The sequence below is a fragment of the Oncorhynchus mykiss genome, chromosome 8 (assembly GCF_013265735.2).
Source record: "Oncorhynchus mykiss isolate Arlee chromosome 8, USDA_OmykA_1.1, whole genome shotgun sequence".
Lineage (NCBI taxonomy): Eukaryota > Metazoa > Chordata > Actinopteri > Salmoniformes > Salmonidae > Oncorhynchus > Oncorhynchus mykiss.
The window spans coordinates 81036890-81061859 of NC_048572.1; the positions used below are offsets into that span (position 1 = coordinate 81036890).

Sequence of the window (24970 nt, forward strand, 5' to 3'; positions counted from 1 at the left end):
CATTATCTCTTCATGCATGAGTAATAGCTAAGTAATAACTGATCTCAACAATTAGTCTATTGATTGGTTATTGCCATAGTATATTCATTTATATAGGTCAATGATATGAACTTGCAGAACCATAATCGACTAGACTGGATAGTGTACAGTAGCTACATCAGAGGGAGTGTTGACGATTTTGTGGTGACGTAATTTGGTATATGGGTCCCACGGACAGAGGGGGTGAGCAGCCAGTGATCCACCGGCATCATGGCTTCCACATTGGATATGAAGTGTTTTTAGCACACCCTAGAAGAAAATAGCCATTCATTGTTGAAAATCTGAGCCCATTCTAGTCTCATATTGGGACTGAGGGTCCGTGCCGCCCTCTTCTCTCCCTCGACCGCCTCTAGAAGGAGGATCTTCAGTGTTTTTATTGTGAGTTTTCATCCATAAATCGTGGAAGATGGCCGACGTACCGGCGGAGTGCACCATCAAAGTGATGTGCCGTTTCAGGCCCTTGAATAGTTCAGAAGTGACCAGAGGGGACAAATACATACCTAAGTTTCAAGGGGAAGACCATGTGGTCGTCGGGGTAAGTTGGTTTGTCATATTTCTTTTGTCTGCAAACGAGTGTCCTCTGTGACAGTCTGCGCTGCGCCATTGACACGGTGATCGGCTCGGCCAGCAGTGTCACTAGTGTGTTAGCGTAGCTAGCTAGCTGGCTAACTGACCTACCTGTCCACCCGCATCAGCTGTGTAGCGTTAAACGTTAGCACTAAGCTAGTTCACCCACACCATCACCGATCGGAAACAGGACACTATTGATTGCTAGCCAGTCACGTTTGTATCGTTAGCTAGCTGTATTTCTCTGCTTTACCGAGTCAACTTTTGTCATCGCAATGAACTAATCTTGCCGTGTCAGGTAACGTTAGCTACTGTAGCTGGTCAGTCAGCTGTCATCCAACAACAACAATGACAGGCAAGTGCTAGCTAACTTTAGCTAGCTAACTACAGTACCAACAACATGAGCTAACGTTGCGTTCAAAATAAATACTCATCATTTTTCAGTTAACACTCAACACCTGCTGGGAGTTCATCTCTAGCTATCCAGCTAACTTTAGGCCAGCTGAGATGGCAGTGGCAGTTTATCTGGCCTAAAGTTAGCTACACCCAGACGCAAAGATGGTGCAGAATTTGACTAGTTAGCTACTGTAACTGTTTCATCAACAAGATCACTGACAAGCCAGCTCCGACGACCGCCGCTGGGCCCAGTTGATTTATTTAGTCAAACCAAGACTGTTGTGCGGTACGTTACAAGACTAGAGTAGCCAAGTGCGGTACTGTATGAGGAGCAGAATTTACAATTTAGACACAACACATTTAATTAACTCGTAACCACTGTTACATTAGTAGATGTTTGTACGGTCTGTAGCTACAATGTCTGTTAATGTTGTTATAACGGCGGGTAGTGACATACATTTCTTCAAATGAGTGTAGTGCACTTAGGTAGCTACATCAGTTATTATCTCTGAAAATATCTGGTTAAAGTTACCACCACTGGCCCATTACTAAGTGGATTCAGGAAATGGCAGTTTGTTTGTTTTCTGTAGTCATCTGTCTGCACTCAAATGTCACTATATTCTCTATGTAGTGCACTACTTTTGACCAGAGCTCTATGGGGTGTATATAGGCAATAGGGTGTCATTTGGGACATGCCCTTGACACCAGATAAGGATAATTAAATGGGTGCCACTCTGTTATGACAAAAGAAGGAAATGCCTTCCACACAAAGGGGTGCTTGAAGTTTAAAAAAAATAGTTTTATATTGTTCTCTCTAGACATAATCCCTTTCCTTGATCTGTGGGGAAATTGGTTTAAAAGAACTTGTCTGTACATGTCATATCATGCCATCTTTTCATATTTGCACTGTAGGCCAGAAGAGAATAAGCGCTAGATGAGGTATGACCACCTTTAGTCAGTGTTCAGACAGAGCCATGGACTTTGATTCCCTGGTCTGGACACACCTCACCAACGCCAACATAATGAAGTCCAGAAAGGTTTATATAGTAGGCTACAAATAGCAAGCCGTTGTAGTTCTGTAACTTATTTGCACTGAGTGCGTGTCCTTGCACATCTTCATCTTCAACTTCCCCTTTTACACTCTCGAGTGGTGCGGCGGTCTAAGGCACTGCTTCTCAGTGTAAGAGGCGTCACTACAGACACCCTGGTTCGAAACCAGGCTGTATCACAACCGGCCGTGATTGGGAGCCCCATAGGGCGGCGCACAATTGGCCCAGCATCGTCCGGATTTGGCCGGTGTAGGCCGTCATTGTAAATAACAATTTGTTCTTAACTGACTTGCCTACTAGTCAAATAAAAAATGTAAAAAACAACACAGTAAGTTTGTATATTTTAAATGTGGGTAGTACATACCACCACTATACACAACACTACTATACAATATCACGCTTGTAGGACTTGGCCTAGATTTGACTTTGTACGGGTACCCTCTGTATATAGCCTCACTACTGTTGTTTTATTGTTGCTCTTTGATTATTTGTTATTATTCTATTTTCAATTTAAATGTTTTCTTTCTTTCTTTTTGACTATAGTATATTTTAGTAAATACTTTCTTAACACGTATTATTCTTAAAACTGCATTGTTGGTTTAGGGCTTGTAAGTAAACATTTCACTGTAAGGTCAACATCTGTTGTATTCAGGGCATGTGACAAATGAAATTTGATTGAAGACTGAATAAAGAATGACATCATCATTCATGGGAAACACAGTATGATGACATCATGGCCATTGGCCACTGAAAGGGATGGTCAGTGGGGATATATAGTATATATTTGGGCCAGGTGTGGATCTGAGCTGGCATAATGGAACCTGGCCCATTTGCCTATATCATTCAGCCACAAAGTTGGAAGACAATAATCTATTATAGCGATAGAACGTGATGGCTGTCTCCAGTGCTTGTTTTTGTTGACATTTTCAGGGCTTGTGATGTCATTACTTTCCCAGCGTATTATCAGAGCTTAGACCTCTTTTTCTGTCCAATCAGAGCTTAGGCCTCTCTCTCTGTCCAATCAGAGCTTAGGCCTCTGTGTCTCTGTCCAATTGCGCGCGCGCACACACACACACACACACACACACACACACAGCTGGCCCCCTGGGTAATCCCCTTGTCTTTCTCCTGGCAACCAGCTGTTCCACCAATCAGAGAGAGTTCTGTTGGGTGCGGCTGTGTGCTTCCTCTGGGTTGGTGGGACTGTCTAGTGATTATTATTATTATAATGCCTGTTTCTTTCACGGATGCACCTATCCAGGGTGACTGACTATAACTCACTTAGCTCATATTTTGTATCTATTTGAAACAATCCACTGTATTAATATAAAACCTCAACGGCAACATCTGTCCACTCCCTAGGCTTGGGACAAGTACCACACAGACAGTTTATCTCTGCTCTGATGTTCTTGGCACAGTGCAAAGCAGGGGAGCTGAGATGGTGGGACAGATGATGCTTACACCTGGAACCTTGAACATACTGTGTTTTTTTTACTTCTCTCAGTCCTGATAGGCAGTCCTGAACCTTAACCAGTCAACTATTCAGAACCAGGATGTAGCCTCGACAATCTCAGTCAGCTTGGTACAGCAGTGGAGATGGAAGAAACTAAACTAACAGTCTTCCCTCCAGTCTCCGAGGAGACAGAGAGACAGAGAGAGAGAGAGAGTAGTTGACTAGATCTAGAATAGAAAATGCAGGGGTGAATTATTCAGGCTTCTATTACTGCCCTGACTGTCAGTCCTGCTGCTGGTGCTGCACACGTAGAGAGAGCGATCACGTCAGCCTCCCAGGGTAGGATGCTGTCACATGATTCCACCATCTCCATACAGCTATACATGCACGCACGCGCACACACACGCGCACACACACACACGCACGCACGCACGCACGCACGCACGCACGCACGCACGCACGCACGCACGCACGCACGCACGCACGCACGCACGCACGCACGCACACACACACACACACACACACACACACACACACACACACACACACACACACACACACACACACACACACACACACACACACACAGCACCGTGAGAGTGTGCTACTTTTAGATTCAGCAGTGGAAACTAACAAAAGATAGGTGGAGGAGAGAGGAGGGAGGGAGGGAGGGAGGGAAGAGGAGTGAGGGGAGGGAAGAGGAGTGAGGGAGGGAGGGGAGGGAGGAAGGGAAGAGGAGTGAGGGAGGGAGGGAAGAGGAGTGAGGGAGGGACTGGAGGGTAGAGGAGTGAGGGAGGGGAGGGAAGAGGAGTGAGGGAGGGAGTGGAGGGAAGAGGAGTGAGGGAGGGGAGGGAAGAGGAGTGAGGGAGGGGAGGGAAGAGGAGTGAGGGAGGGAGGGAAGAGGAGTGAGGGAGGAGAAGGAAGAGGAGTGAGTGAGTGAGGGAGGGAAGAGGGGTGAGGGAGGGAAGAGGGGTGAGGGAGGGAAAGAGGAGTGAGGGAGGAAGAGGAGTGAAGAAGAGATGAGAGAGAAAGGCTTCCACTATCAAATCACATTTTATTGGTCACATACACATGGTTAGCATGTTAATGCAAGTGTAGTGAAATGCTTGTGTTTCTAGTTCCGACAGTGCAGTAATATCTAACAAATTCACAACGACTACCTTATACACACAATGTAAGGGGAGGGAATAAGAATATGTACATAAAAATATATGGATGCGCGATGGCCGTGCGGCATAGGCAAGATGCAATAGATGGTCTAAAATACAGTATATACATATGAGATGAGTAATGTAGGATATGTAAACATTATTAAAGTGGCGTTATTTAAAGTGACTGGTGATACCTTTATTAACTCCATTTCTTAAAGTGTCCAGTGATTTTAGTCTGTATGTAGGCAGCAGCATCTCTGTGTTAGTGATGGCTGTTTAACAGTCAGATGGCCTTTAGATATAAGCTATTTTTCAGTCTCTCAGTCCCAGCTTTGATGCACCTGTACTGACCTCGCCTTCTGGATGATAGTGGGGTCAACAGGCAGTGGCTCGGTTGGTTGTTGTCCTTGATGATCTTTTTGGTCTTCCTGTGACATCGGGTGGTGTAGGTGTCCTAGAGGGCAGGTAGTTTGTCCCCGGAAATGCGTTGTGAAGACCGCACTACCCTCTGGAGTGCCTTGCGGTTGAGGGCGGTGCTGGTGCTGGTTTTAGGTGACAAGCCAAATTTCTTCAGCCTCCTGAGGTTGAAGAGGTGCTGTTGCGCCTTCTTCACCACACTACAGTGCCTTGCGAAAGTATTCGGCCCCCTTGAACTTTGCGACCTTTTGCCACATTTCAGGCTTCAAACATAAAGATATAAAACTGTATTTTTTTGTGAAGAATCAACAACAAGTGGGACACAATCATGAAGTGGAACGACATTTATTGGATATTTCAAACTTTTTTAACAAATCAAAAACTGAAAAATTGGGCGTGCAAAATTAGAGATTAGATCCCATGTCCAGGGTGGAGATCCAAACAAAGGTTCCGCTTCGGGAAAGACGTATTCCTGGTCGTAATGTTGGTAAATTGACGTCGCTTTTATATCCAATAGTTTTTTGCTTAATAACACTTGAGGTTTTCTGGGCTAAAAATGTAAGAAATAATACATAAAAAAATGAATTACTGCATAGTTTCCTAAGAACGTGAAGCAAGGCGACCATCTCGCAGCACTATGATTTTAAACTGGGTATATACTTTCCAGGCAGTTATTACCATTCTATTGCCTAGTAAATACAGAGTCTATAGGGGGGAGGGAATCCAGTTGGCTAAAGCACTTCCACCCCCTGGGGCTGTTTATTCTGCACTCTGGGTGATCTTGTATTTATCACTGGCCTGATCAATAGATGTGTTTGTACATTCGAGACAAATCAGATTTTCCCAAGGCAGACCAAGAAGCCAGTAGTAGTGTCTGTGAAAGACATCACTTATAAATACTAGAACAATGGTTTCACTGTGTCATCTCCACTGAGTAATAATTACTCTTTCAGGCTGCAGTGTAGTGGAGGTAAAGGAGCACTGCCTTCCAGACTCATGAGAACTTTGAACTTGGGCTGTACTACTGATAGTGAGGACAGGCCCAGCCTAATGTTGTCAGTACTGCAGTGTAAGTCTGGCTAGGTTGTGTTGTGGCTGGCTGTGCCCCATCTTGTGACTGATCAGTGGGTCAGGTCAGGTGATGTCCTGTACGGATAACTCTGTGGTTCTGAGTAGTGAGCAGTGTTATAGCTGCTGTCCTGAATAGAGAGGTTCCTCGGAGCACAAACCCACATTTGCCTTTCGCTGTTCTACTGTGCTGCATTGATGTACAGTACCAGTCAAAAAGTTTGGGACACCTACTCATTCAAGGGTTTTTCTTTATTTTTAATATTTTCTACATTGCAGAATAATATTGAAGACATCAAAACTATGAAATAACAAATATGGAATCATGTAGTAACTAGAGGTCGACCGATTATGATTTTTCGACGAAGATACCGATTATTGGAGGACCAAAAAAGCAGATACCATTTAATTGGCCGATTTTTACATATACAGTTGAAGTCGGAAGTTTACATACACCTTAGCCAAATACATTTAAACACAGTTTTTTCCCATTCCTGACATTTAATCCTAGTAAAAATATCCACATACTTTTCCTGCCTCATGATGCCATCTATTTTGTGACGTGCACCAGTCCCTCCTGCAGCAAAGCACCCCCACAACATGATGCTACCACCCCCGTGCTTCACCGTTGGGATGGTGTTCTTCGGCTTGCAAGCCTCCCCCTTTTTCCTCCAAATATAATGATGGTCATTATGACCAAACAGTTCTATTTTTTTTGCATCAGACCAGAGGACATTTCTCCAAAAAGTACGATTTTGTCCCTATGTGCAGTTGCAAACCGTAGTCTGACTTTTTTATGGCGGTTTTGGAGCAGTGGCTTCTTCATTGCTGAGCGGCCTTTCAGGTTTTGTCGATATAGGACTCGTTAAACTGTTGATATAGATACTTTTGTACCTGTTACCTCCAGCATCTTCACAAGGTCCTTTGCTGTTGTTCTGGGATTGATTTGCACTTTTCGCACCAAAGTACGTTCATCTCTAGGAGACAGAACGCGTCTCCTTCCTGAGTGGTATGACGGCTGTGTGGTCCCATGGTGTTTATACTTGCGTACTATTGTTTGTACAGATGAACGTGGTACCTTCAGGCATTTGGAAATTGCTCCCAATGATGAACCAGACTTGTGGAGGTCTGCAAAAAAAAATTATAAGGTCTTGGATGATTTCTTTTGATTTCCCATGATGTCAAGCAGAGGCACTGAGTTTGAAGGTAGGCCTTGAAATACATCCACAGGTACACCTCCAATTGACTCAAATGATGTCAATTAGCCTATCAGAAGCTTCTAAAGCATGACATCATTTTCTGGAATTTCCAAAGCTGTTTAAATGCACAGTCAACTTAGTGTATGTAAACTTCTGACCCACTGGAATTGTGATACAATCTGTAAACAATTGTTGGAAAAATGACTTGTGTCATGCACACAGTAGATGTCCTAACCCACTTGCCAAAACTATTTGTGAAGACATTTGTGAAGTGGTTGAAAAACAAGTTTTATTGACTCCAACCTAAGTGTCTGTAAACTTCTGACTTCAACTGTATTTGTAATAATGACAAATACTGAATGAACAATGAACCCTTTTATTTTGACTTAATGCATTAATAAAATGTATTTAGTCTCAAATAAATACTGAAACATGTTCAATTTGGTTTAAATAATGCAAAAACACAGTGTTGGAGAAGAAAGTAAAATTGCAATATGTGCCATGTAAAAAAGCTAACGTTTAAGTTCCTTGCTCAGAACATGAGAACATATGAAAGCTGGTGGTTCCTTTTAACATGAGTCTTCAATATTCCCAGGTAAGAAGTTTTAGGTTGTAGTTATTATAGGAATTATAGGACTATTTCTCTCTATACCATTTGTATTTCATATTCCTTCATATTGACTATTGGATGTTCTTATAGGCACTTTAGTATTACCAGTCTAATCTCGGGAGTTGATTAAGCTTGAAGTCATAAACAGCGCTGTGTGTCAAGCAAAGAGCTGCTCTCAAACGCAGTAAATTGCTGTTTGAATGAATGCTTACGAGCCTGCTGCTGCCTACCACCGCTCAGTCAGACTGCTCTATCAAATATCAAATCATAGACTTAATTATAATATATACACAGAAATTACAAGCCTTTGGTCATTAATACGGTAAAATCCGGAAACTATCATTTCGAAAACAAAACGTTTATTCTTTCAGTGAAATACGGAACCGTTCTGTATGTTATCTAACGGGTGGCATCCATCAGTCTAAATATTGCTGTTACATTGTACAACCTTCAATGTTATGTCATAATTATGTAAAATTCTGGCAACCAAATTGCGGTCTTTGTTAGGAAGAAACACAGTTCACAACGAGCCAGGCGGCCCAAACTGCTGCATATACCCTGACTCTGCTTGCACTGAACGCAAGAGAAGTAACACAATTTCCCTAGTTAATATTGCTTGCTAACATGTATTTATTTTAAGTAAATATGCAGGTTTAAAAATATATACTTCTGTGTATTGTTTTTAAGGAAGGCATTGATGTTTATAGTTATTTGTGCAACGAATGTGCTTTTTTTGCGAATGCACATTTGTTAAATCATCACCCGTTTGGCGAAGTTGAATTAGGCAGTGATCTGATGATAAATTAACAGTCACCGAATTGATTATGTAGTTAACTAGTGATTATGTGAAGATTGATAGTTTTTTTATAAGATATGTTTAATGCTAGCTTGCAACTTACCTTGGCTCATTGCAGCCACAAGGTCCTTTTGACGCTGCACTCGCGTAACAGGTGGTCAGCCTTCCACGCAGTTTCCTCATGGATTGCAATGTAATATTAATTGGCATCCAAAAAGGACGATTATCGATTGTTATGAAAACTTGAAATCGGCCCTAATTAATCGGCCATGCCGATTTAATCGGTCGACCTCTAGTAGTAACTGAAAAATTGTTAAACAAATCAAAATATATTTTAGATTCTTCAAAGTAGCCACCCTTTGCCTTGATGACAGCTTTGCACACTCTTGGCATTCTCTCAACCAGCTTCACCTGGAATGCTTTTCCAACAGTCTTGAAGGAGTTACCACATATGCTGAGCACTTCTTGGCTACTTTTCCTTCACTGTACGGTCCAACTCATCCAAACCATCTCAATTGGGTTGAGGTCGGGTGATTGTGGAGGCCAGGTCATCTGATGCAGCACTACATCACTCTCCTTTTTGTTTAAATATCCCTTACACAGCCTACTTATTCATATACAGTGGGGCAAAAAAGTATTTAGTCAGCCACCAATTGTGCAAGTTCTCCCAATTAAAAAGATGAGAGGCCTGTAAATCTTCATCATAGGTACACTTCAACTATGACAGACAAAATTTGAAAACAAATCTAGAAAATCACATTGTAGGATTTTTAATGAATTTATTTGCAAATTATGGTGGAAAATAAGTATGGCTGGCATGGAGGGTCACCGGGGGTTTATTAGTGTGTGTATGTGCAGCTGATCACAGTGATGTTTTAACACTGATATGGTGTCCCATGAGGCTCAGTTGGTATAGTATGGCACTTGCAACTTCTCTGAATATTATTATTATTATTATTATTATTATTATTATTATTATTATTATTTAACCTTTATTTAACTAGTCAAGTCAGTTAAGAACACAGCCTTATTTACAATGACGGCCAAACCCGGATGACGCTGGACCAATTGTACCTTTAGATAGCTCATCTGCAGCGTATAGCCCCTTACTGTGGGACACTTTATGCTGAGTCTTATGATGGAATAGGAAGTGTTTAAATTGAATGTCAGACAGACAGTTGTGAAACTTATTCTCTAATTTATTTTTCTCTCTCTGTCTCTGTCTCTCTTTGTCTCTCTGTCTCTCTGTCTCTCTGTCTCTGTCTCCGTCTCTGTCTCTCTGTCTCTGTCTCTCTGTCTCTCTGTCTCTCTCTCGGTCTCTGTCTCCGTCTCTGTCTCTCTGTCTCTGTCTCTCTGTCGCTGTCTCTCTGTCTCTGTCTCTCTCTCTGTCTCTGTCTCTCTCTGTCTCTCTCTGTCTCTCTGTCTCTCTCTGTCTCTGTCTCTCTGTCTCTGTCTCTGTCTCTCTCTGTCTCTCTCTCTCTCTGTCTCTCTCTGTCTCTGTCTCTGTCTCTCTCTGTCTCTGTCTCTCTCTGCCTCACAGAGCAAACCGTTCCAGTTTGACAGAGTGTTCCAGCCCAATACGACACAGGAGCAAGTATACAACGCCTGCGCCCAGAAGATCGTCAAAGGTGAGCTCTGCTCAGACATGGTTTATGAACACTCTGCTCTACTGTAGATGTTTGTTAACCCCTAAGGTCGATGTCCATGCCCCCGCAGAAATCTAATTAGCATAATACAAAAATCTCAATTTAAAATGTGTCAGTTTAAGCAGGAGATATGTTTTTTTTTTTTGCATTGCGTCTCAAACCACCACATCCACCATGTCTCACTTCCACATCTTCGGTGAAAGCTGACAGAGCTCGAGCGGTGTTTGTCAGACCGTGAGACATCCCCAAAAAAACGGTTCTCTCACAAAATCGTCTGTAGCGTCTGAACAGTTTAGCTTACAAACTATTATGAGATATGAGACTCACACAAACACGACGATGTTCTCCGTTGTACTGTACGACACTCACAAGCGTCTTGGGACTCGTCTGAAGTCGGTCTGACAACTTCTGTCTGTAGCATCCTAACATTTTGGGCTACACAGTAATAATACACTAATATACATCTGTGCAAAGGTGGGACTATCACGAACACGTCCATGTCGGCTGTGTTGCTCTAGGACGCCCACAGGCCTCACAAGACTCATCTGGGTCCCTCGGTACCAGTTTAAAAAATGTATGGAAGTATACTGTATATGGAGACTGTTTACTGCCCAAAGTATTGGGTTAAATACATGTAAATAGAACCCGCAGAGTTCCTCTGTCCAGTGTCTGTGTTCTTTTGCCCATCTTAATCTTTTATTTTTATTGGCCAGTCTGAGATATGGCTTTTTCTTTGCAACTCTGCCTGTAAGGCCAGCATCCTGGAGTCGCCTCTTCACTGTTGATGTTGAGACTGGTGTTTTGCGGGTACTATTTAATGAAGCTGCCGGTTTAGGACTTGTGAGGCGTCTGTTTCTCAAACTAAACACCCTGATGTACTTCTCCTCTTGCTCAGTTGTGCACTGGGGCCTCCCACTCCTCTTACTATTCTGGTTAGAGTCCGTTTGCACTGTTCTGTGAAGGGAGTAGTACACAGCATTGTACGAGATCTTCAGTTTCTTTGTAATTTCTCGCATGGAATAGCCTTCATTTCTCAGAACAAGAATAGACTGACGGGTTTCAGAAGAAAGGTATTTGTTTCTGGACATTTTGAGCCTGTAATCGAACCCACAAATGCTGATGCTCCAGATACTCAACTAGTCTAAAGAAGGCCAGTTTTATTGCTTCTTAATTAGAACAACAGTTTTCAGCTGTGCTAACATAATTGCAAAAGTGTTTTCTAATGATCAACTAGCCTTTTTAAATGATAAACTTGGATTAGCTAACACAACGTGCCATTGAAACACAGGAGTGATGGTTGCTGATAATGGGCCTCTGTACACCTATGTAGATATTCCATTAAAAATCTGCCGTTTCCAGCTACAATAGTCATTTACAACATTAACAATGTCTACACTGTATTTATGATCAATTTGATGTAATTTTAATGGAAAAAAAATAGCTTTTCTTTCAAAAACAGGAACATTTCTAAGTGACACCAAACTTTTGCACTGTAGTGTATGTCTGTGCATTTCTTTGTGTGTGTGTGTATTTCTTTGTGTGTGTGTGTGTATTTCTGTCTGTGTGTGTGTGTGTATTTCTGTCTGTGTGTGTGTGTGTATTTCTTTGTGTGTGTGTATTTCTTTGTGTGTGTGTGTATTTCTGTCTGTGTGTGTGTGTGTATTTCTTTGTGTGTGTGAGTGTATTTCTTTGTGTGTGTGTATTTCTGTCTGTGTGTGTGTGTGTATTTCTGTCTGTGTGTGTGTGTGTATTTCTGTCTGTGTGTGTGTGTGTATTTCTGTCTGTGTGTGTGTGTGTATTTCTGTCTGTGTGTGTGTGTGTATTTCTGTCTGTGTGTGTGTGTGTGTATTTCTTTGTGTGTGTGTATTTCTGTCTGTGTGTGTGTGTATTTCTGTCTGTGTGTGTATTTCTGTCTGTGTGTGTGTGTGTATTTCTGTCTGTGTGTGTGTGTGTATTTCTTTGTGTGTGTGTATTTCTTTGTGTGTGTGTGTATTTCTGTCTGTGTGTGTGTGTGTATTTCTGTCTGTGTGTGTGTGTGTATTTCTTTGTGTGTGTGTATTTCTGTCTGTGTGTGTGTGTATTTCTTTGTGTGTGTGTATTTCTGTCTGTGTGTGTGTGTGTATTTCTTTGTGTGTGTGTATTTCTGTCTGTGTGTGTGTGTGTATTTCTGTCTGTGTGTGTGTGTGTATTTCTGTCTGTGTGTGTGTGTGCATTTCTTTGTGTGTGTGTATTTCTGTCTGTGTGTGTGTGTGTATTTCTGTCTGTGTGTGTATTTCTGTCTGTGTGTGTGTATTTCTGTCTGTGTGTGTATTTCTGTCTGTGTGTGTGTGTGTGTGTGTATTTCTGTCTGTGTGTGTGTGTGTGTGTATTTCTTTGTGTCTGTGTATTTCTTTGTGTGTGTGTGTGTGTATTTCTTTGTGTGTGTGTGTGTATTTCTGTCTGTGTGTGTGTGTGTATTTCTGTCTGTGTGTGTATTTCTGTCTGTGTGTGTGTGTGTATTTCTGTCTGTGTGTGTGTGTGTATTTCTGTCTGTGTGTGTGTGTGTATTTCTGTCTGTGTGTGTGTGTGTATTTCTTTGTGTCTGTGCATTTCTTTGTGTGTGTGTATATTTCTTTGTGTGTGTGTTTCGGGGGATTTGGGTACATTTCCATCTTGGATTAACATTGATTCCTCTTCTTCTTCCAGATGTTCTGGAGGGGTACAACGGGACAATATTTGCATATGGACAGACGTCATCCGGCAAAACCCACACGATGGAGGGAAACCTTCATGACACAGATGGGATGGGGATCATCCCCAGGATAGTACAGGACATCTTTAACTACATCTACTCTATGGACGAGAACCTGGAGTTCCACATCAAGGTAACTACTGGCTAGAGCTCTACTACATCAGAACATAGAGTTCTACATCAAGGTAGCTACTGGCTACGGCTCTACTAGACAGAACATAGAGTTCTACATCAAGGTAGCTACTGGCTAGAGCTCTACTAGACAGAACATAGAGTTCTACATCAAGGTAGCTACTGGCTACGGCTCTACTACATCAGAGTTGAATTGCTTTACAGTAGCTAGTTGAAAGACATTCAGTAGAATCACTTTAGTTACAACTGTTCTGCCTTATTATTATTCGACCATGCTGGTCATTTATGAACATTTGAACATCTTGGCCATGTTCTGTTATAATCTCCACCCGGCACAGCCAGAAGAGGACTGGCCACCCCACATAGCCTGGTTCCTCTCTAGGTTTCTTCCTAGGTTTTGGCCTTTCTAGGGAGTTTTTCCTAGCCACCGTGCTTCTACACCTGCATTGCTTGCTGTTTGGGGTTTTAGGCTGGGTTTCTGTACAGCACTTTGAGATATCAGCTGATGTACGAAGGGCTATATAAATAAATTTGATTTGATTTGATTTGATTTGATTTGATTTAGTTGACAGGGTTTTAAGACCTGTTGATTTGTCTCTCTGGATACTTTCTAATGAGACACTCCTCTTATTTTCCAGGTTTCATATTATGAAATTTACTTGGACAAGATTCGGGACCTCTTGGATAGTAAGTCTTAAGCAGAGTGAACACAGCATGTGTCCTAAATGGAAGGCCTATTACCTACGTAGTGCACTACTTTAGACCAAAGCCCCATGGGCCCTAGTTAAAACTAGTGCACTACGTAGGGAATAAGGTGCCATTTAGGACACGTCATGTATAGCGTGCCTCTACTCCTGGCTTGTGGCCATGCTGGTGTGTATAATTGGCTAGTTTACATCGCTGTCTGTTAAAAGGAGCTGATTGATGAAATGTTGCCTGTTGAAACAGGAAAGGGTGGATAGTGGTGTTCAGGACATCACCTGGAAATGTTGTTACTGATATTAGAATGAATAGTCTGTTCATGTTTGGACTGAAGAGAAAGAAGGTCTGCATTGTGCCTCTGTAAACATGGTGTATTTGTATCGGTCGTTAAGGACGATACACCCAGTTTGAGCATGAGGTTTCTTCACACACACACAATGATACTTAAATGGCTAGTTCAATCTCCATTTAGACGGGCTTTCTGTTGTGGCTCCAGAACTATCCAGAATAGTCCACAGGAAGAGTGTCTAACTCATTCCATTGAGGGCCTATTGCCTGCAGGTTTTTGTGTTTTTTCCCTTCAGTTAAGATCTAGACAACCATGTGAGGGGAGTTCCTTACTAATTAGTGACCTTAATTCATCAATCAAGTTCAAGGGAGGAATGAAAACCCGCAGACACTCGGCCCTCCGTGGAATGAGGTTGACATCCCTGGTCTAGAGTCTTGACTATGTTGCATGTTTCCTTCTCTCCAGTGTCAAAGACCAACCTGTCAGTGCATGAAGACAAAAACAGAGTTCCCTATGTCAAGGTGAGTCTTTAGTCCAGAAATGAACTAAACGTCCTCACTGAGTTACTCACCCAGTACACTGTCTGAGTTAAGACTGCAGCCACCTAATAACATAAAACATGGTGTCACCTGACATAGACAATGTAGCGATTCCCTATGAAAAGACAGGCTCTGAAGCTACTCAACTGTATGCATGCACCACTCTAACTCTCTTTGGATAAAAGTGACTGCTTAAAGCCATTTATATCACTCTAACTCTCTTTGGATAAAAGTGACTGCTTAAAGCCATTTATATCACTCTAACTCTCTTAGGATAAAAGTGACTGCTTAAAGCCATTTATATCACTCTAACTCTCTTAGGATAAAAGTGACTGCATAAAGCCATTTATATCACTCTAACTCTTTTAGGATAAAAGTGACTGCTTAAAGCCATTTATATCACTCTAACTCTCTTAGGATAAAAGTGACTGCATAAAGCCATTTATACCACTCTAACTCTCTTAGGATAAAAGTGACTGCATAAAGCCATTTATATCACTCTAACTCTCTTAGGATAAAAGTGACTGCTTAAAGCCATTTATATCACTCTAACTCTCTTAGGATAAAAGTGACTGCATAAAGCCATTTATACCACTCTAACTCTCTTAGGATAAAAGTGACTGCTTAAAGCCATTTATATCACTCTAACTCTCTTAGGATAAAAGTGACTGCATAAAGCCATTTATATCACTCTTAACTCTCTTAGGATAAAAGTGACTGCTTAAAGCCATTTATATCACTCTCTTAGGATAAAAGTGACTGCAAAAAGCCATTTATTTGTGTTATTACATTAAGAGTTGATAAGATGGTCCAGTGTCGTCACATCATAGGTTTTCTTTCTCCCCAGGGATGCACTGAGAGATTTGTCTGCAGCCCAGAGGAAGTCATGGACACCATTGATGAAGGCAAATCTAACAGACATGTAGCAGTTACAAGTAAGAGTCCACCCTAAGGTCCATCCCAAATGGCACCCTATTCCCTTTATAGTGCACTACTTTTGAGGGCTCTGATCGATGAAGGGAATAGGGTGCTTTTTCAGACACAACCAGTCTCTATTTGTGTGCTATTATTCTACCTGCCTGATCAGTGCTGATCCCAGATCTGTTGTCTTGTCTCAGACATGAATGAGCACAGCTCCAGAAGTCACAGTATCTTCCAGATCAACGTGAAGCAGGAGAACACTGCTACAGAGCAGAAACTGAGCGGAAAGCTCTACCTCGTCGACCTGGCTGGAAGTGAAAAGGTAGGAAAAGACTATCTGAGGTTAGCTTATTGCAGGTTCAGGAATAAAACAGTGAAAAGAGAAACCTGCACACTGGTCCTGTTCTGATGAAGGCAGACAACCGATTACGACATGTCATTTTTGAGAGCAGTGTGCAGGCGTTCTTTTTTTATAGAAAAGTTACAACAACAACACAACATGTATGAGTCAAAACATCCTAATCTGGCCCCTCATGACTCTACTAACTGCCTGCTGTCTGAGGGAAACAGAGCTCCCTGACACAAATTCTCTCTCTCTGCTGCTCTCTCTTTTTTACCCTCCTTCTCACTCCCTCTCTCTGTTACTCTCTTTCTCTCCTGCTCTCTCTCTTATGCTCTCTCGTTCTCTCTCTATCCTGCTCTTTCTCTCGCTCTCTTTGCTGGTCTCTCTCTCCTGCTCTCTCTCTCTCTTTGCTGGTCTCTCTGCAGCTCTCTCTCTCTCTCTGCTGCTCTCTCTCTCTCTCTCTTTGCTGGTCTCTCTCTCCTGCTCTCTCTCTCTCTTTGCTGGTCTCTCTGCAGCTCTCTCTCTCTCTCTGCTGCTCTCTCTCTCTCTCTCTTTGCTGGTCTCTCTCTCTCCTGCTCTCTCTCTCTCTCCTGCTCTCTCTCTCTCTCTACTGCTCTCTGTCTCAATTCAATTTCAATTTTAGGGGCTTTATTGGCATGGGAAACATATGTTAACATTGCCAAAGCATGTGAAATAAACAAAAGTGAATAGTTCCAAAATAATTAACACATTTCAAATGTCATATTATGTTTATATGCAGTGTTGTAATTTATTTATTGAACCTTTATTTAACCAGGCAAGTCAGTTAAGAACAAATTCTTATCTACAATGACGGCCTACCGGGGAACGGTGGGTTAAGGGGGGAAGAACGACAGATTTTTACCTTGTCAGCTCGGGGATTTGAACTTGCAACCTTTCGGTTACTGGCCCAATGCTCTAACCACTAGGCTACCTGCCACACCAAATGCGATGTGCAGTAGTTAAAGTACAAAGGGGATAATAAATAAACATACACATAGGTTGTATTTATAATGGTGTTTGTTCTTCACTTTTCATGTGGCAACAGATATGGTAGATATGGGAGTTTATCAAAATCGGGTTTGTTTTCAAATTGTTTATGGGTCTGTGTAATCTGAGGGAAATATGTGTCTCTAATATGGTCATACATTTGGCAGGAGGTTAGGAAGTGCAGCTCAGTTTCCACCTCATTTTGTGGGCAGTGAGCACATAGCCTGTCTTCTCTTGAGAGCCAGGTCTGCCTACGGCCACTGTGTACTCTCTGTTTAGGGACAAATAGCATTCTAGTTTGCTCAGTTTTTTTGTAAATTCTTTCCAATGTGTGTCAAGTAATTATCCTTTTGTTTTCTCATGATTTGGTTGGGTCTAATTGTGTTGCTGTCCTGGGGCTCTGTGGGGTCTGCTTGTGTTTGTGATCAGAGCCCCAGGAACAGCTTGCTTAGGGGACTCTTCTCCAGGTTCATTTCTCTGGAGGCGATGGCTTTGTTTGGGAATCGCTTCCTTTTAGGTGGTTGTAGAATTTAACGGCTCTTTTCTGGATTTTGATAATTAGTAGGTATCGGGCTAATTGTGCTTTGCATGCATTATTTGGTGTTTTACATTGTACAGAATTCTGCATGCAGTGTCTCAATTTAGTGTTTGTCCCATTTTGTGAATTCTTGGTTTATGTTCCTTTTGATAGATAGTTCTTGACTTGTCTCTCAGATCGTTCAAGGCTTTGTGGAAGTTACCTGTGGCGCTTATGTTTAGGACAAGGTATGTATAGTTGTTTGTGTGCTCTAGGGCAACGGTGTCTAGATGGAATTTGTATTTGTGGTCCTGGCGACTGGACCTTTTTTGGAACATCGTTATGTTTGTCTTACTGAGACTTACTGTCAGGGCCCAGGTCTGACAGAATCTGTGCAGAAGATCTAGGTGCTGCTGTAGGCCCTCCTTGGTTGGGGACAGAAGCACCAGATCATTTTAGTAGGGTGAGGCCAGGTGCCGCAGACTTGTTGTTTGTGTACATGTATTTTATAATTTTGTATGTTTTTCCTCCAATACCAATTTCCATCAGTTTGTATAGCAGGCCCTCTTGCCAAATTGAGTCAAAAGCTTTTTTGAAATCAACAAAGCATGATAAAACTTTGCCTTTGTTTTGATCTGTTTGTTTGTCAATTAGGGTGTGCAGGGTGAATACGTGGTCTGTCGTATGGTCATTTAGTAAAAAGCCAATTTCACATTTGCTCAGTACATTGTTTTTGCTGGGGAAATGTACAAGTCTGCTGCTAATGATAATGCAGAGGATTTTCCCAATGTTGGTGTTGACGCATATCCCCCAGTAGTTATTGGGGTCAAATTTGTCTCCACTTTTGTGGATTAAAGTGATCAGTCTTTGGTTGCACATTTTGGGGAAGATGCCAGAGCTGAGGATGATGTTAAAGAGTTAGAATTTGTTGTCTGTATATTTTATCATTTAATTTAGGATACCATCAATGCCACAGGCCTTTTTGGGTTGGAGGGTTTGTATTTTGTCCTGTCGTTCATTCAGTGTAATTGGAGAATCCAGTGGGTTCTGGACATCTTTAATAGTTGATTCTAAGATTTGTATTTGATCATGTATATGTTATGTTCTTTGTTACAGAGCCAAAAAGATTGGAGAAGTGGTTTACCCATACATCTCCATTTTGGATAGATAACTCTTCATGTTGTTGTTTGTTTAGTGTTTTCCAATTTTCCCAGAAGTGGTTAGAGTCTATGGATTCTTCAATTACATTGAGTTGATTTCTGCCATGCTGTTCCTTCTTTTTCCGTAGTGTATTTCTGTATTGGGGCGGCAGGTTTGCCAACAACAAATTCAATCCCTTCTGGACAATTTCCTGGACAAAATGTTTCACTGTAATAGTGAAGATAGTGAAGGTGTGAACTTGGCAGTAGAAACCCTACACAGTATATTTGACCTCTCAGCTTCCCTATCAAATCTAAACATTTCAAGCAGACCTAAGAAAATTGTTTTTTGGTAGATTTCCACACTATTTCCTTCCATCAATAGCATTTGTTAATATTATTCAGTTGCTTTGGCTTTGATGCCTCATGATTGAGCATAGCTCTGTTCAAGTAGAGTGTGATTTTGCTGTGGTCTGATAGGGGTGTCAGTGCGCTGACTGTGAACTCTGAGAGACTCTGGGTTGAGGTCAGTGATAACGTAGTCGTCAGAACTACTGCCAAGAGATGAGCTATAGGTGTTCCTACCATAGGAGTCCTCTCGAAGCCTACCATTGACAATGTAAATACCCAGCGTGCGACAGAGCTGCAGTAGTTGTGACCCATTTTTGTTGGTTATTTTGTCGTAATTGTGTCTAGGGGAGCATATGGGGGAGGGAATACTGTCACCTACAGGCAGGTGTTTGTCCCCCTGTGTGCTGAGGGTGTCAGGTTCTTGTTCGGTTCTGGCATTTAGGTCGCCACAGACTCTCTTTCTCTCTCTCCTGCTTTCTGTCTCTCTCTTCTGCTTTCTCTCTCTCTGTCGCTCTCTCTCTCTGCTGCTCTCTTCCTCTTCTCTTTCTCTGCTGCTCTCTCTCCTGCTTTCTCTCTTTGTCGCTCTCCTTCTCTGCTGCTCTCTCCCTCTTCTCTCCCTCTTCTCTTCTCTCTCTCTCTTCTGCTCTCTATCTCTCTTTCACCCTCTCTCTCTCTCTCTCATTCTCTTCTGCTGCACTCTCTTTTAACCCCCCCCCCCCTCTAGATTTATCTCTGAGTAAATGTACATATCCCACAATGTCTCTTTTCCCAGTTGTCTAATCTGTTTATCAAGACTGATGAACATTGTTAGGTTACCAGACGGCCCCTGTCTGTCTCTGTCTTCCCAGGTCAGTAAGACTGGGGCGGAGGGAGCCGTGCTGGACGAGGCCAAGAACATCAATAAGTCTCTATCTTCTCTGGGCAACGTCATCTCAGCCCTGGCAGAAGGCTCTGTGAGTATCCCTCTACCGTCACAGATACTGTGGCTGTTGGTTTGGTTGGTGTAAAGATGAGTTGACCCACGAAAGCCTCACATCAACAGTATCCGTCATTATTTTAGAGATTTAAATATATGTTCCTAAAGGCCAGGTTTTGGTTCTAGCTGATTCACAGTTGTATAATTCCACTCCTTTTGTTTCAATCATAGATTGGTTTGTTTAGTTTCTTCTTTGCTCAGAATGTAACAACTTGATTGGGAATTGGATTGTTGTTTCTCTTAGTGAATGTTGTTTTGTTTCAGGGTTATATCCCGTACAGAGACAGTAAAATGACCAGAATCCTTCAGGACTCTCTGGGGGGGAACTGTAGAACCACCATTGTTATCTGTGCCTCTCCCTCTGCCTACAACGAGTCAGAGACCAAGTCCACCCTCATGTTTGGACAGAGGTGAGCTCACTCACTAGCTCCTAAAGGCATCGTTCACTCCAAAATATATTTGTAGTAGTCCGCTGTTAATACAATCCCACAAGTATGCATGGCAACAGTCACGTTTTCAAAAAAAAACCCATCAACAATTCACAATGAGTCACTACAATCACTGTTTAGTGAGCTATTCAGGGCTGTTGATTTAAAATAGGGTGTGACGGTTTAGTCCTGTTTGTGGTGTTTCCAGAGCGAAGACCATTAAGAACACCGTGTGTGTGAACGTGGAGCTGACGGCAGAACAGTGGAAGAAGAAGTACGAGAGGGAGAAGGAGAAGGGCAAGGCCCTGAGGAACACCATCACCTGGCTGGAGAATGAGCTCAACCGCTGGAGGAACGGTGAGGAGGAGAGGCCCAAAGTGATCAGCTGGCTAGGTCCTCATCTTTACTGTACAGACGTAGGAGTACAGCAAGGTCGTGTTCATTAAGGCACAACGGAGCAAAACATTTCAAATGGTTTGCAATAGAATATGAAAATAAGTGTTTCTTATTGAAGAAGTACAGATACTACTACCTCCCTGATTTGTGTTTGTGTCATTTTCTTGAGAGAGGGACATTTGAGTAATTATGTGATGAATTAATTTGTTGGGGGGGAGGTGATTGAAGCCAGACACTCAGCTCAGATGAGAGCATTATGGCGATGAGAAGATAAATCAAATCAAATCAAATGTATTTATATAGCCCTTCGTACATCAGCTGATATCTCAAAGTGCTGTACAGAAACCCAGCCTAAAACCCCAAACAGCAAGCAATGCAGGTGTAGAAGCACGGTGGCTAGGAAAAACTCCCTTGAAAGGCCAAAACTTAGGAAGAAACCTAGAGAGGAACCAGGCTATGTGGGGTGGCCAGTCCTCTTCTGGCTGTGCCGGGTGGAGATTATAACAGAACATGGCCAAGATGTTCAAATGTTCATAAATGACCAGCATAGTCAAATAATAATGATCACAGGCAGAACAGTTGAAACTGGAGCAGCAGCACGGCCAGGTGGACTGGGGACAGCAAGGAGTCATCATGCCAGGTAGTCCTGACGCATGGTCCTAGGGCTCAGGTCCTCCCAAGAGAGAGAAAGAAAGAAAGAAAGAGAGAATTAGAGAGAGCATACTTAAATTCACACAGGACACCGGATAAGACAGGAGAAGTACTCCAGATATAACAAACTGACCCTAGCCCCCCGACACATAAACTACTGCAGCATAAATACTGGAGGCTGAGACAGGAGAGGTCAGGAGACACTGTGGCTCCATCCGCTGATACCCCCGGACAGGGCCAAACAGGAAGGATATAACCCCACCCACTCTGCCAAAGCACAGCCCCCACACCACTAGAGGGATATCTTCAACCACCAACTTACCATCCTGAGACAAGGCCGAGTATAGCCCACAAAAATCTCTGCCACGGCACAACCCAAGGGGGGGCGCCAACCCAGACAGGAAGATCACATCAGTGACTCAACCCACTCAAGTGACGCACCCCTCCTAGGGACGGCATGAAAGAGCCCTAGTAAGCCAGTGACTCAGCCCCTGTAATAGGGTTAGAGGCAGAGAGAATCCCAGTGGAAAGAGGGGAACCGGCCAGGCAGAGACAGCAAGGGCGGTTCGTTGCTCCAGAGCCTTTCCGTTCACCTTCACACTCCTGGACCAGACTACACTCAATCATATTACCCACTGAAGAGATGAGTCTTCAGTAAAGACTTAAAGGTTGAGACCGAGTTTGCGTCTCTCACATGGGTAGGTAGACCATTCCATAAAAATTGAGCTCTATAGGAGAAAGCCCTGCCTCCAGCTGCTTGTTTAGAAATTCTAGGGACAATTAGGAGGCCTGCGTCTTGTGACCGCAGCGTACGTGTAGGTATGTACGGCAGGACCAAATCAGAGAGATAGGTAGGAGCAAGCCCATGTAATGCTTTGTAGGTTAGCAGTAAAACCTTGAAATCAGCCCTTGCTTTGACAGGAAGCCAGTGTAGGGAGGCTAGCACTGGAGTAATATGATCACATTTTTTGGTTCTAGTCAGGATTCTAGCAGCCATATTTAGCACTAACTGAAGTTTATTTAGTGCTTTATCCGGGTAGCCGGAAAGTAGAGCATTGCAGTAGTCTAAACTAGAAGTAATAAAAGCATGGATATATTTTTCTGCATCATTTTTGGACAGAAAGTTTCTGATTTTTGCAATGTTACGTAGATGGAAAAAAGCTGTCCTTGAAACAGTCTTGATATGTTCTTCAAAAGAGAGATCAGGGTCCAGAGTAACGCCGAGGTCCTTCACAGTTTTATTTGAGATGACTGTACAACCATTAAGATTAATTGTCAGATTCAACAGAAGATCTCTTTGTTTCTTGGGACCTAGAACAAGCATCTCTGTTTTGTCCGAGTTTAAAAGTAGAAAGTTTGCAGCCATCCACTTCCTTATGTCTGAAACACAGGCTTCTAGCGAGGGCAATTTTGGGGCTTCACCACGTTTCATTGAAATGTACAGCTGTGTGTCGGTTAGGCCTGCAGGGTGTGTCTGACCTCTCTGTGTGACCGTCACGCTGCCCCCTGCAGGTGAGAGTGTGCCTGTGGACGAGCAGTTTGACAAGGAGAAGGCCCAGGCTGAGGTGCTGGCCCTGGACAATGTGCCCAACGACAAGCCTGCCTCTACCCCCAACATGCCCCAGCTCCGTCTGACCGACGCAGAGAAGGACAAGTGTGAGGGGGAGCTGGCCAAGCTTTACAAGCAGCTGGATGATAAGGTGAGAGAGGCCGGCCACAGAGCGCGCGTGTGTGTGTGTGTGTGTGTGTGTGTGTGTGTGTGTGTGTGTGTGTGTGTGTGTGTGTGTGTGTGTGTGTGTGTGTGTGTGTGTGTGTGTGTGTGTGTGTGTGTGTGTGTGTGTGTGTGTGTGTGTGTGTGTGTGCGTAGGTGTTTGTGCGTGTTGAGAAGGACAAGTGTGAGGGGGAGCTGGCCAAGCTCTGCAAGCACCTGGACGATCAGGTGAGAGAGGCCGGCCACAGAGCATCCAGCAGGAGGTAGCAACAGCCAATGTCTACGTCATAAATTGCACCCTATTCCCTATATTGTGTACTACTTTTAAACAGGACCCAATAGGGAACAGGGTGCCATTTAGGACTCAACTAATGAGTTGAAGGGAAAGAGCTGAGTAAGACACTCACACGGGTCTCATACACATGTTTAGCAGATGTTATTGCGGGTGTAGTGAAATGCTTGTGTTCGTAGCTCCTACAGTGCAGTAATATCTAACAATTCACAACAATACACACAAACCTAAAAGTAAAATAATGGAATTAACAAAATATACAAATATTAGGACGAGCCAACTGGACATGATGCAGGTGTGTTGTTGAACAACAATCCATCAAAATACACTATTTGTACTCCCCTTCAAATTGGTGGATTCATCCATTTCAGCCACACCCGTTGCTGACAGGTGTATAAAATCGAGCACACAGCCATGCAATCTCCACAGACAAACATTCGGTCAACTGTAAGTGGTAGTCCACACAAGCTCACAGAACGGGACCGCCGAGTGCTGAAGCTCGTAAAAATCGTCTATCCTCAGTTACAACACTCACTACCGAGTTCCAAACTGCCTCTAGAAGCAACGATGGCACAAGAACTGTTTGTTGGGGCCGAGCAGCCGCACACAAGCCTAAGGTAACCATGCGCAATGCCAAGCTTCGGCTGGAGGGGTGTAAAGCTCACTGCCATTGGACTCTGGAGCAGTAGAAACATGTTCTCTGGAGTGATGAATCACGCTTCACCATCTGGCAGTCCAACGGAGGCTTGAGGACCTCCAACTTTGTGGCAACAGTTTGGGGAAGGCCCTTTCCTGTTTCAGCATGACAATGCCTCCGTGCACAAAGCGAGGTACATACAGAAATTGACTGTCCAGTTCGGTGTGGAAGAACTTGACTGGCCTGCACAGAGCCCTGATCTCAACCCCATCGAACACCTTTGGGATTAATTGGAACGCCAACTGCGCAAGTCCCAGAGCAATGTTCCAACATCTAGTGGAAAGTCTTCCTAGAAGAGTGGAGGCTGTTATAGCAGAAAAGGGGGAACCAACTTCATATTAATGCCCAAGATTTTGGAATGAGATGTTCAACGAGCAGGTGTCCACATACTTTTGGTCATTTAGTGTAGTTTACTGTCCATGGGAGACGTCCCATGTTGGAGCGTGTGTTTGTCTGTGTGTTTGAATGATGATGATGCTAAACCTGTCCTCTCTCTCTCCCTGCTGTCCTCTCTCTCTTTGCTGTCCTCTCTCTCCCTGCTGTCCTCTCTTTCCCTGCTGTCCTCTCTCTCTCTCTCTGCTGTCCTCTCTCTCTCTCTCTGCTGTCCTCTCTCTCTCTGCTGTCCTCTCTCTCCCTGCTGTCCTCTCTCTCTCTGCTGTCCTCTCTCTCTCTCTCTGCTGTCCTCTCTCTCTCTCTCTGCTGTCCTCTCTCTCTCTGCTGTCCTCTCTCTCCCTGCTGTCCTCTCTCTCTCTGCTG

General features: G+C 43.2%; 1 protein-coding gene across 2 annotated transcripts in view; it reads left to right on the forward strand.

Moving 5' to 3' along the window:
* The first annotated feature begins 211 nt into the window (after positions 1-211).
* LOC110530752 (kinesin-1 heavy chain-like) overlaps positions 212-24970 on the forward strand; it is a 38797-nt gene continuing 14038 nt past the window's right edge. For both annotated transcript variants that reach the window (XM_036986456.1, XM_036986457.1), the window contains exons 1-11: positions 212-574; positions 10286-10373; positions 13077-13255; positions 13893-13941; positions 14711-14766; positions 15632-15719; positions 15903-16027; positions 19912-20016; positions 20304-20449; positions 20676-20824; positions 23027-23214. In XM_036986456.1, the coding sequence (XP_036842351.1) occupies positions 446-574; positions 10286-10373; positions 13077-13255; positions 13893-13941; positions 14711-14766; positions 15632-15719; positions 15903-16027; positions 19912-20016; positions 20304-20449; positions 20676-20824; positions 23027-23214 (1302 nt within the window). In that variant the 5' untranslated portion in view covers positions 212-445. The remainder of the gene's footprint in view (positions 575-10285; positions 10374-13076; positions 13256-13892; positions 13942-14710; positions 14767-15631; positions 15720-15902; positions 16028-19911; positions 20017-20303; positions 20450-20675; positions 20825-23026; positions 23215-24970) is intronic.